Source organism: Oryzias latipes, chromosome 22, assembly GCF_002234675.1.
Source record: "Oryzias latipes chromosome 22, ASM223467v1".
NCBI lineage: Eukaryota > Metazoa > Chordata > Actinopteri > Beloniformes > Adrianichthyidae > Oryzias > Oryzias latipes.
The window spans coordinates 20,411,569-20,430,611 of NC_019880.2; the positions used below are offsets into that span (position 1 = coordinate 20,411,569).

General features: G+C 44.2%; 1 protein-coding gene across 2 annotated transcripts in view; it reads right to left on the bottom strand.

Moving 5' to 3' along the window:
* pxdn (peroxidasin) overlaps window positions 1-19,043 on the bottom strand; it is a 52,998-nt gene that overhangs the window by 22,686 nt on the left and 11,269 nt on the right. Inside the window, exons 4-12 of one of the 2 annotated variants that reach the window (XM_023951435.1) lie at window positions 12,768-12,839; window positions 8,767-8,838; window positions 8,033-8,104; window positions 7,065-7,234; window positions 5,841-5,958; window positions 2,775-2,944; window positions 1,642-1,914; window positions 1,212-1,487; window positions 93-205 (exon numbers count right to left, since the gene is read on the bottom strand). In XM_023951435.1, the coding sequence (XP_023807203.1) occupies window positions 93-205; window positions 1,212-1,487; window positions 1,642-1,914; window positions 2,775-2,944; window positions 5,841-5,958; window positions 7,065-7,234; window positions 8,033-8,104; window positions 8,767-8,838; window positions 12,768-12,839 (1,336 nt within the window). The remainder of the gene's footprint in view (window positions 1-92; window positions 206-1,211; window positions 1,488-1,641; window positions 1,915-2,774; window positions 2,945-5,840; window positions 5,959-7,064; window positions 7,235-8,032; window positions 8,105-8,766; window positions 8,839-12,767; window positions 12,840-19,043) is intronic. The other variant, XM_023951436.1, reaches the window with a different exon arrangement.

A 19,043-nucleotide genomic window follows, 5' to 3' on the forward strand; every position in this document is an offset into this window, starting at 1 on the left:
CTGAACAGAGACCGTTTCACTGAGCTACACATTCTTCCTAATCGGTTCTGACCGCTTCAGCTCAGGTTCTGGGCTGAAGTCAGGGCTCTAACCTTGATCCAGGTGAGGACAGGCGGCGGCTGGCCCTGAGCTCTGCAGGGAATCTGCACATCCTGGCCAGACTCCACGGTCAGGTCCCTTGGAGCATTTGTGAAAACAGGCGTTACTGAATGAGTTAAAACATACACACGCGTTAATTATTTATGGATCACTGAAATGTACACGTCAAGAGCATGTTGCAATCAAACTACAGCAGGTCTGAAACTCGTTCACACAACAGTCAGCATGTGTGCAGCACTGGCTTCAGGGAGGACATGCAGGCAGACCTCTGCGGCCTGCAGCGGCCTTCTAGCACAGCTGCAGCCTGGCTGTGGCCTTTCAGCCAGTTTGTAACGGCAAGGAAACACGACGAAGCATACACTCTAAAAGATGTTAACAGGCTTTGCTACACGGACAAACCCGTCATTTTGGGATTACACACCAACAAGCTTGTATGTGTGACCAAAGCCTGTAATTTAAGACCCACATGTGTGTGTGTGTGTGCACTCACACATGTTTACATGGGCAAAGACACAACACGGCTTTCCCCTGCATCAAGTATACGTGTCAGTGTTTGTATGACTCAGTCTGGTTTAGAAAGCTCTATGAGCTCTGTGACGACCAAACTAAACTTCAGAGACTGAAGATGGAAATTTCCCCACCAGCGACATCCGCTGCACACGTCTTTGGTACAAACACGTCTGCATAAAGACATAAGTCAACACAGCAACCAACCACATTAGGACCACACACAGACTCACACACTCCGGCATTCATCCGTCAGAGTGGGACACTGGCATGAGCACATGACAAAGTAGGTGCAAATGAAGGATACCGACCACTCCTCCCACACACACATGCACACCCATGCACACACTCTCACACGCATGCGCACACTCTTACATGCATGCACACACACACTCTCTCACACACATGCACAGCCACACACACACTCTCACGTGCATGCACACACAGACTCACACACGCACACAGACTCACTCATCAGAGTTAACATGTACTCACACTCTCACACACATGCACACACACACACACACACACACACACACACACACACACACACACACACACACACACACACACACACACACACACACACACACCTACACACTCACCTCTCTGCTCGACCCTGAGCTGCACTGAAGCGTGAACAGTCCCCACAGGGCTGACAGCCTGGCATTCATACTGGCCCTCGTCGTGCGCCGCCACCCGGGTGATGCGCAGCATACCGGACGACAGGACGACGTGACGGCGGTCCAGAGGCAGCGCGCTTCCTCCTCGAGTCCAGGCGATCACCGGCGGCGGGTAGCCACTCGCCTCGCAGGGGAACTCGACGGTGTGACTTTCCAGGACGGTCTGGTCTTGCGGCGTGACTGTGAACTGTGGGGTGGCTGCACAAAAGGAGGCCCATGAGTTTGGTTGCGATGCACATGACAAACAGGCTGCTGCCTTTTTGAATAATACGCTCCTGAAGGGCTGCAACTTCCTACAGTAGGTAGTAACTCTATCGTGTGGAGGGAACCTGGGACGGCGCCGCGGCCTTACCTTGGACGATGATGAAAGCCGTTGCGTGTATTGTGTCCACATTGTTAGAAGCAAAGCACGTGTACTGTCCTCCATCAGCCTGCTGCACATTCTGGATATAAAGTCCCCCAGAGGTGGTAATTGTGATGCGGGGGTCGTTTGGCAGTGGGGTGCGGTCTCCTTTTGTCCAGGACACTCTGGGCTGGGGCTGACCCGTAGCACTGCACTCCAGGGTCACACTCTCCCCGACCAGAACCTCTGTGTTCTGGGGCTGGATTACAAAACTTGGACGAGCTGGAGGAGCAAAGAGAGAAAGGTTGCAGTGAATGTTCTGAGATTATTATGGTCATGATCATCTAGATCAGGGGTGTCAAACTCATTTTCACCGAGGGCCACATCAGCATAGTAGCTGTCCTCAGAGGGCCAGATATAACTTATACATGTAACTAAATGTAATGAAAAATAAATGTAACTACTCCTTAATGTTAAATAACTCATTATTTATTTATTCTAACTTTTTAAAGTGACAACTGCAGTTGCATAGAAAACACATGTTTGCTTGTTTCTCAAGCAAATCCTTTTAAATTTGATTCTGTCAGGTTAGGTTATATGGACAGTGTTTCAGTCCTAATGTATAGTTGAGCAATCTGATATTTGAAGTCCAATTCCCCCTAGATATGAATAAATACACACCAATTTTTATTTTAAGAAATTAAAAACTTTTATGCTCTCGCGGGCCACATAAAATGACATGGAGGGCCACATTTGGCCCCCGGGCTTTGAGTTTGACACGTGATCTAGATTATCTTGCTCCGTGTCGGGTCAGAAACCATGAAATGATCGCCCGTATGCTTGCTGGAACAAAACTGGTTTTGTTGGAAAGCCAAAACCTTTTGTTAGTTTGCTTTTTAGAACTATGTGACCTTATTTGGTCTGTGATTTCAGAGGAATCACATATCACAGATATATTGAGGAATTGAGTGTCCGTCCTCACACGGACAGGAAGTGAACCGCTCCAAACACAGTGGATACCCCCGTATCTATAAAGCGCCAGAGTTTTTAGACGCCGAGAGACTCGAGGGAGATGACGAATAAGGAGATGACGAATGTTAGACTGAAAGGAGAAAAGCTCCAGGTTTCACGCCGCCACTTACTGGGGGCTCCAAAGTATCGCAGAGTGACCTGAGACGTCTTGACCTCCCCAGCCACATTTTTGGCCATGCACTGGTAGACTCCCTGATCCGTCTCTCTGGTGTCTTGGATCATCAGCGTGCCGTCCTCCAGCAGGTTCAGACGACTGTCATCCCGCATGTTCAACGCATTGCTGCAAGCAAAAACACACATTCAGACAGGAAGTATGCAACGAAGACGACAGGCAGTATGTAACACACACGACAGGAAGTATGTATAACACACGACAGGAAGTATGTAACACACAAGACAGGAAGTATGTAACACACACGACAGGAAGTATGCAACACACACGACAGGAAGTATGTATAACACACGACAGGAAGTATGTAACACACAAGACAGGAAGTATGTAACACACACGACAGGAAGTATGCAACACACACGACAGGAAGTATGCAACATAGACGACAGGAAGTATGCAACACACACGACAGGAAGTATGTAACACACACGACAGGAAGTATGTAACACACACGACAGGAAGTATGTAACACACACGACAGGAAGTATGTAACACACACCAGAGGAAGTATGCAACACACACAACAGGAAGTTTGTAACACATACGACAGGAAGTATGTAACACACACAACAGGAAGTATGTAACAGACACGACAGGAAGTATGTAACACACACGACAGGAAGTATGCAACACACACGACAGGAAGTATGCAACATAGACGACAGGAAGTATGCAACACACACGACAGGAAGTATGTAACACACACGACAGGAAGTATGTAACACACACGACAGGAAGTATGTAACACACACGACAGGAAGTATGTAACACACACCAGAGGAAGTATGCAACACACACAACAGGAAGTTTGTAACACATACGACAGGAAGTATGTAACACACACAACAGGAAGTATGTAACAGACACGACAGGAAGTATGTAACACACACTACCACATCTGCCGGCAGAAGAATTTCAACCTTTTGCTGTACTTTCTACTCATTTACTGCATCCTTTTCAGAGTTAATTGTTAAGCAAACTATTGTTTTGCAGTTGCCATAAGTCAATATAGTGTCTGAATTCCCAAAGGAAGGACACGTTGTCGTACAGATAAGTCTTCTCAGGGTGTAGACAAACCTCACATCTAAATACAACACAGCTAATAAAAAGAGAGCCGCTACACCACAGCTTCAGAAATTAAGCAATCCTATTTTGTCAAGAAATGAAACCACACAAAACTGTTTGAAACTATCTGGAGGGGTTAAAGTTACGGTACATGCAGTGTAACGTGTAATGTAACATGTAATGTAACATGTAATGTAACATGTAATGTAACATGTAATGTAAATGCATCTTGGGGTGCAGCTGAGCCAGACTGAAGGAAAGTTCGGCTGAAAACGTATGGCCTTTTTAACATAACGTTTGCATTTTGGACTTTTTGAAAGGCTTCGATGGAGAACACCAAAGGAATTCTGGGTATCACCTCTGTTTGTTAGCTATGAAGCTGCTTTAATGAAGCCTGTGCATCATTGAACAATAACTTCCATTAATAAAACAAGACTCGTCCTTTATATAGAAATGACCGTCTGTGCTTTGAGTGTCTGGAAAAGTGCAGAAAGTCCAGTCATTATTATTATTAATAGTAGTATTGTAGGATTTTAATAGTAGGATTTTAAACAGGATTACGTGAGCATAAAGCAGCAAAACTATGTTTTTTCTGTTTCCTTTCATGAGAACATTGAAGGATGGTCCTCTCAGCCTGCAGAAGCCATTCCTCTTTTTTGTTTAAGTCTTGTTTGGATATCATTTTTTAGTTCTTTTTGTTGTTGTTACTTGAGCTGGCATGAACAACAATGAACAATAAACACACATTTCAAATAGCAGTATGATGAAAACTCTTCACCACCAAAGATTATGGTTTAGACAGTCATCCTGTAGAGCAGCGGTCCCCAACCTTTATTGCGCCACGGACCGGTTTGATGTCTGGCAAAATTCTCACGGACTGGAATGTTATATGTGGTGGACACACTGCAGCAACGCTACAATAGAGGCAGAGACACACTAAACATTGTACATCACACAGGTGTCATCATCCTCTCCCCTTCCCACACTCATGGTGCTAAAAAGAAGTAAACACAACAGGAAGAAATAACTAAGGGTGAAAAAACAGAACTGCCAGATGAAAGGACCCGGTACCGGTCCGCGGCCCGGGGGTTGGGGACCACTGCTGTAGAGTCTTTATCTAATTTTCTCCCCAAAGCCTCAAACATGATTGGTGTTCAGCTGATCCCTTTTCTGGAACCGCATTTGATTTCTTGTAGTTTGCAATGGCCAAATATTTCTTACCTCTTCTTAAATTCCCTCATTTTTTATTTTGAATTCCGAATGACACTGCAGTGATGGATCAGCGGCTCAGTGGTTCTGGAAAATGATCTCAGCTGACAAACATCAAAAGTCTCAAAATAAGCAAGTATCTCAGTCAACAGTCTAGTTCTGTCCGCGGACACATGCTTAGAAATCTTTATAGATAAATCTATTTGTTGGTGGTTTCTGTCAGGATCCTGGTCTCCTCCCACACTTATCAGCGCATCAGCCTGCAGCTTTTATCTGGACTCCTCACCCTTCAGCCCACTTCAGTCCGTCTGCTTCCTGCAGTCAAGTACTGACTCATGCTAAGCTCAAAGCCAAGCCTTATGCCAAGCTCTATGCCAAGTGCCAATTTCTACCTACACGCTTATCCACTCTGTGTTTTACCCCTTCAGGAATTGCTACCAGCTTCACTTCCACCATTGGCACCAACTGCCATCCAACGGGACACCAAACAAGGCTCTACTCTTTAGTCACAACCTCCACCAGACCAGCGGCTCATCCTGCCAGATTTAGATTCATCTTTCAATCCAGAACCCTCTACCACCACTGGATCTACATAAGAGACTATCATTTCATCCACCTACAGTTTCTGTCCTGTTTCTGGGTCCAGCCCCGTCCTACTGAACATATTTCCATCTCTTCTGAGGTCTAAGTCCAGGTTTACTCGACACCTGGGAGCCAGACTGCTTCATACTTGTTCCTGAGCCAGATGATCTGGGGTTTTGGGTTGCCTTCAGCTCTGCAGGTGAAGTAGACGGTGTTTCCTAACGTAACGTCCACATCTTGGGGCTCTGAGGTGATTCTAGGCAGCTCTGGAAGAAAGAATCAGATGAGAACCAAACTGTGATGAAAGAAGAGTTATGACACACAGGAAAACACAAACACACATGTTTGTGTGCATTAATCCATGTGTGTGTACATATGCACACAGACACACACACACACCCATGCCGAGTCTTGAATCATTGTCTGTCACAGTCCGGACAGACTTCCTGACTAGTATCCATACGTTTTCACAAAAGCACAGACTCTCTGCGGCTGACCTGGGTCCTGCTCGGAAGCAGTCCGCTAGGCAGTCTAAAGGCCTCTACGTACAAAGAATGACGTAAAGCAGATGGACACGCACCAAAGTAACGCTAATAATCAGGAATATAAGAAGCTCAAACTGTTTGGGCCACTTTGGATCAGAGACTATTCGGTTTTACTTGGTCATACATAATACTTTCATGCAACAGGAAGTACAGGTACGGGAACCAGTTTGGATTCAGGGAAGGTAGAAATGTTCTCTTCTTTTGAGACTTTGCTGTAAAACTCATAGGTTTAGGACTCTGGACAGATGCAAAGTTCAGGTGATCTAGATGCGTCCAAGACTTCTAAGAGACTGAACAAGAAGCTGCTTCTGCAGTCAAGACTCTTTGTCTAGCACGTTTCCCAGGTCTGCAGCAGCGCCAGCTGTGCCGGAGGACAGGAACAGTCTGCAGGCCTCAGACAAAGAGACGTGAATGCACGCGGTAGGATGACGTCTGCGCCTGGCAGGAAGTAAAGACAAAGACGCTGTAGCGCTTTCTCACTGGGTTTTAGATCAATCAGAGGAAGAACACGAGCAGATGTAACGCATGAAAAACAAGTCCGTTTTGGACGGATGATTTATGTTTCTTGCATAAATGAGCGCTCCTCTCAAGGTGAATGCCAACGCCAGTCTGTGTAACTTCTGAATAATAGATTGTGAGTGTTTTCATAACAAGTCTCTATTGTCCCACTGAGCTGAATCTGTGAATGCTGCAGCGAATTCCACAGAGATAATGTCATGACTCCATGTTATGTCCCCACACATGGCCTTGGTGAGGGAAAAAAACAGTAGATGACAAACGACTGAAAACCATCGAAAATATCTGCAAACCAAGTGTTCTGTCAGTACCACAGTTGAGCTCCTCAGCGGTGAGTGTAGCTACCGAGCGGCCCTGCAGCCGGCTGGGATGGTCGCAGGTGGCTGCAGCCTGGGCGTTGCCAGACTCTGCGTACAGCTTTAGCAGGTCGGCCAGCCACAGCACCTCGCAGTTGCAGTTTAAGGCGTTGGAGTCCAGCCGCCTGCACATAGACACAATAGAGCCGTCAGAAGAAGAGGTGACCCCAGTTTATCTGTGCTGGAGGCACAGAGGAGATTGACTGACGAGGCCAACAGCCAATCAGGATGAAGAACACAGTGTGCTGTTAAAAGAAATCCACTGTGAGACAAACAAACCCATTAACGTCTTTGTTTTCCTGGTCTGACCTGGAATCCGGCTGGATAGCTACGATATTGCTGCTGTTTCTGTTGCACCGCTAATGTCAGGCTGGGGCTGTTAGCTAGCGGGAAAGAGTGTAAACAAAGGCATGATGGGATATCTTTTATTTTATTTTCATACTCTGTATTTAATTGTTGTACATATTTTGGATTATTTAAAGTATTTTTTTTCTTACCACTCCAAGGCAGCTACAATGATATTGTATAAATATGAACAACGACAATAAAGAATTCTGATTCTGATGTCAGTGGAAGCTTCCTTTTCACCCAACAGCAAATTTCTGAAGAAATTCTGCCCTCTGCAGAAACTAAGTCCTAAAAACCACACAGGATTTTGGATTTTGGCTAGAACTGCTGAACCATATTTAAAAGAGCAGTGGGGACAATTTGCCTACAGATCCAAATGTGGTTGGAGTGGGACTTTGTGGAACTCATCAATGCTGTACATTTACAGACTCACAGCTAAACTTGAGAAAAACCAGCCAAATCCTGCACCTTCACCCTGGGAATCAATCCTCTTTAAACTAGAGGGACTTTATTACAGAGGCTGAAACAGGCGAGCACACGTGTGTTTCAGTTGTGTGTCGTCTTTTTGTACTTACAGTCTCTTCATGGCGCTTAGATGAGAAAATGTTCCTGGAACAAGCTGTGTTATTCTGTTGTTGTGCAAAAACCTACGTTCAAGAAGAGAGACAAGTCGATTTAAAATGATGTGTGCTGTTTGCATAAAACAACCAACAGTAGACAGGAAGCACCCGTCTTGGCTTCAGATGAGTCTAAAAACAGCACAGCACCTGAAACCAGTGCGTTTTGCAGGGATGCCTGGTCTCATCATCACACTCTTGAGTCTGACTGCAGGGTTACAGTCGGCTCATGGATGGTGACGTTTAACAGAAATTCACTCGTTTATTTAATGAGTGTAAATAAGTGGCTGGACTGGTGAAACTCCCAGCATTTGGGGCAAAAAACCTCCAAATCTGCTGGTTTGTACCATCTTAGAGCTGCAGAGACCAGAGCGGTTTTCAAGAAGAGGCTCAAGAAAGACCCACCTCTTTAATCTGGCTTTTGCATGACTTTTTTAATTGATCAATTATTTTAGCCTTTTATTCTTTATCTATTTATTTTCCTTCAAAATAAATACATTTTAAAGGTTTACTCTGCTGCTTTAATGCCCCCTCCCCCAAAGTCTGTTGGTTTGAGCAGGAATTTTCAAGTGAGACAGATCGAAACGGACCCAAAGTCTTGTCAGAAAGACATTGAAATGGTACGCTCCGATTAGCTAAAACCCAAATTCCGGTCAGTTAATTCTTTGGATAAACGTTAAAGCTGCACCTACAGTCGTTCCAGCTTTGGTAAATGGCTGAATGACTCTGGCTCCAAGGACTCGATGTTGTTGAAGTGCAGATACCTGGAAAAAAGCAACACGAAGACACAACTGTGTGGGATCTGGATTCAACACACCAGCCGTTTGCATAACTTCAGGAACACAACGCACACCTTGAGCACATGAATGCAGACGAGCTAGCAAACAATGCAATGCAGTCTAAACTATTCCTACACATTTATATGCTGGTGTACAATAACAAAATACTATAGTAACAGTTGACAGACTACACAACACATTTTTAATGAAATCTAATTTTATGCTTAATGTTTTGGATTTTTATAAACTGTTGGTGTTATTCTGCCCACATCACATTCTCATCACAAGAAGCAGTCACAAGGTTCCATGTCCATCATTTTTACTTTGAACATTTTTCTAGAAACGAAATCAGGAGACGGCTGTCAAACTGCGTTCACACCAAACGCCATTCGTGCGTCAGAGGCATCCAGTTTGAATGTTAAGAGTGTTGGGGGAGGGGGAGGGGGGTAATGAAGTCGTCAAACTGGGTCACAGATGACCTCAGATAGCGGCTGTCATTCACACACAGCTCCCCTAGCGGTAGTGAAGCTCGCCGTACCGGGAGAGTCTATGAATGATGTCATGAACCCAGACATCGAGACGCCTTTTTAGAATTTTATTATTTTTTCATAATTTGATCTTTAAACGTCATCTGGGTCTTGCATGCCATGTAAATGAGATGCACACAGAAACCACCTCATGTAGTGATGAGGCTATCCATCGAGGAGGTGGCGGACAGGAGGATGTTAGCTAAGCTGAAATCCATCATGGATAACTCCTCCCACCCCCTGCACCAAACTGTAGAGGCGCTGACCAGCTCCTTCAGCACAAGACTGTTGCACCCTCAGTGTAAGAAGGAGCGCTACCGCAGGTCATTCCTCCCCACAGCCATCAGACTGTACAACACCGTGTCAAAGTGACACTCCACGGTCCCAGGGGTGTTTTTTCTGTTTAGTCATTGATTCATTTACTTTTGTTGTAGTTGTTGTTTTTCAATTTTAAATTGTTTTTTGTTCCTGAACAGTTGTTTGTTTTTGTTTTTGGTGTGAACTTCATTAGTTATTTCTGTATTTTGAAAAAATTTGTAATGTTTTTTTTTTACAGTTTACATGTTTTGCAGACCGCATGTTTTTTACACTTTTGCAGCTGTATTTATTTAATATTTAATATTTATTTCTTTATTTAATAAGAATCTCATTTTTGATAATAATTTTTCATAATAATTTTAGTAATATTTTTAATTATCTAATATAAATGTCATTTGTGATGTCCTTTATTGATGTTATATTATATAGATTATTTCTGAATGTCGTGTTGCTGCCACAGAAATGAAATTTCCCCATTGTGGGATTAATAAAGTCATCTATCTATCTAAAATATCTGGCCGTAGCTCCTCCCAAACTCGTCATCAGCTCATGAACACATTTTTGTGTATTGAGCAGCGAATTCGACACGAGCTCTCTGATGCAGAATTGGCGTGTGAATCGCATTGGGTGTGAACGCAGCTTCACATGACTGGACACTGAAATAACGCTCTTATCCATCAGTCATATCTCTGATGCCAACTTCTGCCTCCTCACACCAAACCGTCTGGCCTTAAACAGTGCATGAGCCAGAAACGGTTGTGGAGTTCTGCTTTGATGGACAGAGACATTTCTCAGATGAAACGCACGGCAAAGAAATCCAACCCATACTATTGGAGCAGCTCATAAGTCAGCTCTGCAGTGTTTTCACACAGAATAGCAACAGTTACCCAATCAATCAATATAAAACAACAAAATATGGATCCACAAATGTTCTGATGAACTCCCATAATCTTTTGTACAAGGACAATGTAACTGGAAACTTATACAGTGGGGTAATAAAGTCTTTGTCAGTCACACATTCTGCCCATTGTTCCCCTTGATAAGCTGAGGGAGGTCTGGAATGTTCATCATAGAACTGTGAGAGGCAGAATGTACAGACAGAATCCAGGAAATCCCATTTTACAGAAGTCATAATGGGGCAGAAAATAGTCATTTATCTCCTACAGACAAGCAGGAACTGTCCCTGACAGACCTGTTTCTTCTGGTTACCTGTATTAATGTCACCTGTCCACACCCTCAAACGGTCACACTGCAACTCTCCACCATGACCTAGACCAAAGAGCTGTCTGAGGACACCAGGGACCACATGGTAGGCCTGGACCAGACTGAAATGAACCAATCTATGATAAGCAGCAGGTTGGAGAGAAGAGATCCACTGTTGGAGACATTCTGATCATCTTCCTCCACCTGGAGCTCCATGAAAGATCTCATCTGGGGGGGCACAACTTGAGAACTGTGAGGAAACAACCCAGATCTACACTGGGGGGGTCAAGGTGCTGAAGAGAACTGGGACCACAGAAACAAAGGTTACTAGAATAACAGGCGACAACATCATGAATTCAAATCCTGCAGAGCTCCAGAGGACTCCTGCCTGAAGTCAGCACACATTCTAAAGTTCTCTAGACACCATCTGGATGATCCAGAGGAGGATTAGGAGAACATCATGTGGCCAGATGAGACCAAAATAGAACTCTTTGGTTACATCCTTAGACCTCTATATCCACTGTGAAGCATGGGGGTGGAAGTATCATGGTTTGGGGCTGCTGGTCCATAGTAAGCAAAGGATGAATGGATCCATGGTAAGATTTTGGGCTAAAACCTCCTTCCATCAGTGAGAGCGTCAAGGATGAAACACGATCTTCCAGCAGGACAACGATCCCAAACACATCGTCACACAAAGCATTCCAAGGTTCTGGAGTGTCCTTGCCGGTCTCTGAACCTGAATCAAACCGGGAATCTGTGGAGGCAGTTAGTCTGTGTTGTTCAGCAACAGCCCCAAAACATCAGAGCTTTTGAGAAGATCTACATGGAAGAATGGACCGAAATAGCAATTACAGTGTATGAAAACCGGCTGAAGACCTTTGACCTCTGTCATTGAAAACCAGGGTTACATGAAGTACTGAGATGAACTCTTGTTACTGACCAAATACTTCTTTTCTGCATGGTTTTAACAATAAATTCTTTTACAAATCATAATATGGGATTTCCTTGGTCTTTAAAATCTGTGTATTAATGACGACACAACAGACCTCTCTCATCTTTTTAAGTGGGACAAACTTGCAAAATGTGAGGACGACAAGTCCTTTTCTGCCACAATGTACTAACAGGAAAAGGGTGTTTCCAATTGTTCAGATGGGATCCTGGTCAAAGAGCGCTTCCAAAACGACTGCTCATATACTGCGGCTGCATTAACTATTAGCTGTACGGATGAATAGTTGTCAGATTAACGGATGCTTAAGCACGGATACTATTCATCCGGTCCAAAAACAGCAGGCCTAAAGCTGAGTTGGACATTCCCTTTTTAGTAATCTAGAGCTGCTGTACACTGCTGCAATGGTCCCTCTGACAACAGAAATCACAACAACTAACAAACATATTGTCGTTTGCAGAGAATGCGTGTCAGGCACTGCAGGCGGCGTCTTACAGGAAGCAGCTGAGTGTCTCCTCACAGACCAAAGGGACATGAAGCCAGACGAACAGAAAGACATCAGAGCAGAGTTTGGTTTCTGCAGCAGCAGGACAGACATGGCAGAGCAGTTCAGCGGCGGCAGGCTGTGAAGGCCAAGCGCCGGGTGCACGGCCATCAGCCCGACCGGGCCGCTCATGCAGACAACAGGGGCAAATCAGCACCGCACACAGGGGTGGGTGCACACGTGGCATGCATTAGATCCACACAAAGAAAAGAAATGGGGGCCACACAAAGCAGTAGGGGCTCACATCACAAGAACATGCTTGGTGCTTATGCAACATGTGACGTCTGAGCGGGAAGACCTCACAAAGCTGCGGCGGTGCAGAGGTTTACACATGAGCAGAAGTGAAAAGAAGAAGTAAATAAGGTGGGTCACTTACAGTTGCTCTAGAGAGACAAGCCCCTTAAATGCTTGTCTGTCTATTGATTGGATTTCATTCTTGTACAAATAGCTGAAAAATAAGACAACCAGTAGAATTAGTGACACAGACCCTGACACTAAATCCCACTAAACGCGGCTCGGCTTCACTTTGAAGAATGAAACAGTCAGGAATATATGATTTTACTGAACAAAACTAAGCATTAAGTAAATATGAATCAAGTGTTTCAGAAGATCGCATCTGGTAGTGTGTCATTGGTTCTTGGTCTTCTAAACATTCTTCTGTTGCTTGCATGCTTCGCCTTCACATAATATGTCATAGAAATGTGATACTAGAAAAGCAATAGTTTCCAGCTGTCTGCTCCGCTCAGGTTCAACTTTCAGCACAAAGAAGAGCTGAACTTGTGCTATGTCTACGTTCAGCCTTCTGAAAAGGTCTCCGCTGAAGCTCCAAAAAGATGTTTTGGTATGAAAAGGAATATAAACGTGTATGAGAATACTTCAAAAATGTTGTTTTCGATGAGGGTTGCTCCAGGTGTTTAGAGGTTTAGTTTAAGACTTTACTAAGGCTCAATAAAGAAGACTTGAATGTTTCACCAGAGCAGAGAGAACTAAAATGGACAACAGATCAATAACTATGAGGGGAAAAGTACTAAAAACAAAGAACATCAACCTTTTTACTACAACGCTGAAAAATGGAAAAAGGTTTTGGACTAGGGCTGCATGTTACGAGGAAAACTCGCCATACTTGTGATCAATATTGCGATGATATAACATGTAATACATATAAAAAACAGCAAAACAATTGAAAACATCACTTTCATTTCACTGCAACAGTTTATTATAAATAAGAGCAAATGAGCCTCGTCTACATAAGAGGCAAACATCTATCATTAAAGGCTCCATCTGATTGGTCAAATGCATAAAGGGATTTATTTGATTCGTTAAATACGTCAAGCTGCCATGAGATTTTTTTAGCACATTTAAGGTTACCGTTTATCACGATTTTTGGGATATGTGTATGACAGAGCTTGATATCGATACATTTGTGATTTATTGTGAAAACCTATTTTAGACATTTTAAAAAAAACATGAAGTTGTAATGCCCAAACCCACAGTCATCAACCAGACTTTCACTGCTCTCACCTACTTCTGTTTAACACTAGCTGTGTTTCCATCACACGTATGACCAAAGCCTTATCGAAATTTTAGAAATGTTGAATTACACAATTTCACAATGGCACTGTTTTTATTAAATCCTAATTATGAGAATAAACACAAACTCTCGCCATAAGTCATTCAGAAACACGGATGTGACCAATACTTTGATTGACAGAAGATACATTCACATTTCTGCCACGGCGCTAGCGCTCATCATCATCTATGAAAAGGAGACATTAGCGTCTTCGTGGAGTGGCGAGCTCCTTAAATGTGGGAGGGGCTACAGATGAAGCAGTTTTGGGAAATGGTGGTTGGTGGTTTTCCAGAGGAGCTGTGGTTCCAACAATTCCACATGACACGCTCAACTTCTGATGAGCTGTGTTACGCTGTGGGACCTCTGGTGGCGCCCGCTGTGCAGCGTCCAAGGCCGCCAGTTCCTACCAAGAAGCGTGACGCCATCCGGTTGATGGTCACATGACTCATTACATTTAAAAAGTGTTTCGATTGCAGTTTTTGGGAAATGTGTTAATTTGGATACGCCTCAATAGCCTCCTCCTCCAAGAACAAAAATGTTTTTTTGGATAATTGCGAGTTTTTTCTGAATTGTCGCGTTTCCATTTGGCGAATTTATTAACGTCATTCTAATTTGCTCAGTTTCATAGTCAATGGAAACGCTGCTAGTGTGACATCCTTCTGGAGAATTTGCAAAAATGAAGTAAAAAAGTGATACAATAATATAACAAAATGTTGTTGATGTCATTGTAACCACATTAGGAATGGAACTTTCAAACTGTCACCAAGCGTGATTGAAAATGTCTCATTAAATGACATGGGAGACTATTAAACCATTGGCAAATGCCTGAATCTGGTCATTACCGGTAAAAACGCTAGACACGACCCCTCTTTCTAAAGTTATATACCAGCATTAGAGTGCATTGCTCTGTCAACCCAAAACCAGGATTGGGACGTGTACGTTTCAAGAAGAGTGCAAAATGTACAACTTCACTAAATGAGACTGAAGCTTAAAGGTAGTGATTTGAAATAATGCAGAAGAAGCTGGAACACTGTCCATCCGCTCCAACCTAGATTAAACCATGAAGTTTTCAACAGCAGCAGCTTCTGATATGAAAAAACTCTTCCTAGGGAAGAAGACTCGGCACAGACGGACTTGGACTGAAGTTCACTTTGCTCTCACAGCTCTGACGCAGCTGCTCTAACTAAACACCGATTTACAAAAGACAGCCGATATGTTTGAAACACATCGGCTGAAAATCCTCCTCAGAGAGGAAAACGTCCGGATACAGATACACAAAGAGAGAGCTAAACACTGGCACGACAAACCATGCAGCTGAGGTTTCAGGACCGTGACAGTGTTCCCTGGAATGAAGAAAACCTCTGGGGAAGAAAGAATTCTGGGAAGCACAGACTATGTTATACTGTCCTATGAATCATTTTTCATCTATCAAAGTACACTACTGATCAAAAGTTTTAGGGATGAGGACACAAATAAAATATGGTATATATTCATCCTTTTTGTCACCATCAACAAAAACTAAATCAACTTTCATGTGACCACCCTTTGCCTGCAGAACAGCTTGCAGTTTCAGGAAGAAACTTAGCTCAGAAGTCATTCCAAAAGTCCAGAGGTCATTCCAGAAGTCATTCCAAAGGACCAGAGGTAATTCCAGAGGTCCAGTGGTCATTCCAGAGGTCTAGAGGTCATTCCAAAGGTCCAGAGGTCATTCCAGAGGTCATTCCAATGGTCCAGAGGTCCTTCCAGAGGTCATTCCAAAGGTCCACAGGTCATTCCTAAGGTCCAGAAGTCATTCCAAAGGTCCAGAGGTCCAAAGGTCATTTCAATGGTCCAGGTCATTCCAGAGTTCATTCCAGAACTTATTCCAAAAGGTCCAGAGGTAATTCCAGAGCTCTACAGGTCATTCCAGAGGTCATTCCAAAGGTCTTTCCAGAAGTCATTCCAGACGTCATTCCAAAGGTCCAGAGGTAATTCCAGAGGTCTACAGGTCATAAGGTCCAGAAGTCATTCCAGAGGTCATTCCAAATGTCCACAGGTCATTCCTAAGGTCCAGAGGTCATTCCAGAGGTGATTTCAATGTTTCAGAGGTCATTCCAGAGGTCATTCCAGAGGTCCAGAGGTATTTCCACAGGTCATTCCAGAAGTAATTCCAGAAGTCATTCCAAAGGTCCAGAGGTAATTACAGAGATCCAGAGGGCATTCCAGAGGTCCATAAGTCATTCCAAAGGTCCAGAGGTCATTCCAGAGGTCCAGATATCATTACAGAGGTCATTCCAATGGTCCAGAGGTCATTCCAGAGGTCCAGAGGTCATTACAAAGGTCATTCCAAATGTCCACAGGTCATTCCTAAGGTCCATAAGTCATTCCAAAGGTCAAGAGGTCATTCCAGAGGTCCAGATATCATTACAGAGGTCATTCCAATGGTCCAGAGGTCATTCCAGAGGTCCAGAGGTCATTAAAAAGGTAATTCCAAATGTCCACAGGTCATTCCTAAAGTCCAGAGGTCATTCCAGAGGTCCAGAGGTCATTTCAATGGTCAATGTCATTCCAAAGGTCATTCCAGAACTTATTCCAAAGGTCCTGAGGTAATTCCAAAAGGTCCAGAGGTCATTCCAGAGGTCCAGAGGTAATTCCAAAGGTCCAAAGGTCATTCCAGAACTTATTCCAAAGGTCCTGAGCTAATTCCAGAGGTCATTCCAGAGGTCCAGAAGTCATTCCAAAGGTCCAGAGGTCATTACAGAGGTCATTCCAATGGTCAGGAGGTCCTTCTAGAGGTCATTCCAAAGGTCCACAGGTCATTTCTAAAGTCCAGAAGTCATTCCTAAGGTCCAGAGGTCATTCCAGAGGTCCTCCCAGAGGTCATTCCAAAAGTCCACAGGTCAGTCCTAAGGTCCAGAAGTCATTCCAAAGGTCCAGAGGTCATTCCAGAGGTCTTTCCAAAGGTTCAGAGGTCATTCCAAAGGTCCAGAGGTCATTCCAGAGGTCATTTCAAAGGTTCAGAGGTCATTCCAAAGGTGCAAAGTTCATTACAGAGGTCATTACAGAGGTCCAGAGGTCATTTCTAAGGTCCAGAAGCCAATCCAGAGGTAATTCCAAAGGTCCAGATGTCATTCCAGAGGTCATTCCAAATGTCCAGAAGTCATTCCAAATGTCCAGATGTCATTCCAGAGGTCGAAAGATTATTCCAAAGGTCCAGATGTCATTCCAGGGGTCATTCCAAAGGTCCAGAGGTCATTCCAAAGATCCAGAGGTCATTCTAAAGTCTTTTAGATCAGCGATGCTTTCGAAGTGGAGAAAGAATAGGAATAACAATCCATTTTGTTAAAGCGCTTATCAAACACTCAAGGACACTAGATAAAAGAAAAAGCCAATAAAATTTCCTTTGTGTTTGTATGTGTGCGTGTTTGTGTGTGCATGTTCGTGTTTATGTGTGCGTGTTTGTGTGTGCATGTTCATGTTTGTGTGTACATGTGTGCATGTGCCTGCATACGTGTGTGGTTGTTTCAGTCTGTCTGCGTACATTTGGTGAAGTGTGTATCCTGCCTGCGCCTCTTGATCAAAGCTTATTTTAGGTGAGGGTTCAAACCTGCATTCTTCCTCTTGGAGGTTGTTAACCGTATCTTAGCAGTCGCTGACAGAAGTCAAACTTTGATTTGCAAAACCCAAAGTCGTACATGTGAGGAAGCGTGCAGCAGTGCGTCTGCATGGCGGTCTAAAAAGGGATGAATAAACAGACGAGGATCCTCAGGATGTGGCGCCGTGACCCCAGCTCCACTTGTTAATGGAGTTAGGGGTCCATCACCACGTTGCCATCGGCTTTGAGAACAAAAGACACGACATGGGGCGGATGTTCCTGAGGTCCAGAGGAAGTGGACATGTGAGATATGGAATTCAGCTGAACTGCAGCTGAGGAGCTCCTCCCCAGAAACGGCTCTGTATTTCAGCTGTGCTTTAAGGTGGAGGCATGGAAGGCCTCCCAAACAGAGCTACGTCACAACCAGCATGTTTACTGGATAGCAGAACAGTCGCCACATTGCTGCTAAACTGCCCTAACAGATTTAAAGCAGACGCTCTAAACACGACCGGCCTTTAGGCGAGACGTCTGCAAGATAAAAGCAGAGCTGGTGACTAATGACTGGGAGCATGGAAGCATTAGAAGCGATTTTCCTGGAATGAAAGTCCACCTCTATCTTTAATTGGCTTCACCATGGAGCCAAAGTTATATGACGCCTATGGGGTTGTAGTGGTAGCCATGACTGCAATGGCATTTACTATGACTGTTGAGCGCAGATCATTGAGGCTGTAGCAGCTTCTTCCAGTCCACAGAGCTGCTGTGGCAGACATGAACATGAACATGTTTGCAGCATTTACTTAAGACCACTTTTCCAGCAATGAAACTGTCCAGAAGATTTGGCAGGTTCTGGAGCAAACTGCCACGCCTCTATTTAAAAATGCTTTATGACATCTGGATATGCTTTTCTGACTGCAGACATGCCTCCTTCTCCCTTCCTGCTACACATGTGGCAATAACATCAATGGAAAAAACAAAGCATTCATTTTTTCACGGTATAGCTCGCTGTGATGTCATCATCTTGGAGGGGAGGGGGTAGTTTACTATGTCAAAACTTTATTTTCGCCGGGTCCTGGGTGTTTGCAAATGTTGGTTACTTTTCACGGCATGTGGCGGGGCTCAAACTTTCACTCAATGGGGCAGAACATTTTGCGGTTACAATCTGGTCTGTGATGCTGTGGGCCGTAACTCTAGCTATGACAAAAACACAATTTCACAATGACACTGTTTTTATTAAATCCTAATTATGTGAATAAACACAAACCAACTCCCCCAATAAGTCATTCAGAAACACGGAGGTGACCAATACTTTGATTGACAGCAGATACATTCACATTTCTGCCACGGCGCTAGCGCTCATCATCATCTATCAAAGGAGACGTCTTCTTCAGGTCGTGGAGCGGCGAGCTCCTTACACGTGGGAGGGGCTACGGATGAAGCCGTTTTGGGAAATGGTGGTTGGAGATTTTCCAGAGGAGCTGTGGATCCAACAATTCCACATGACACGCTCC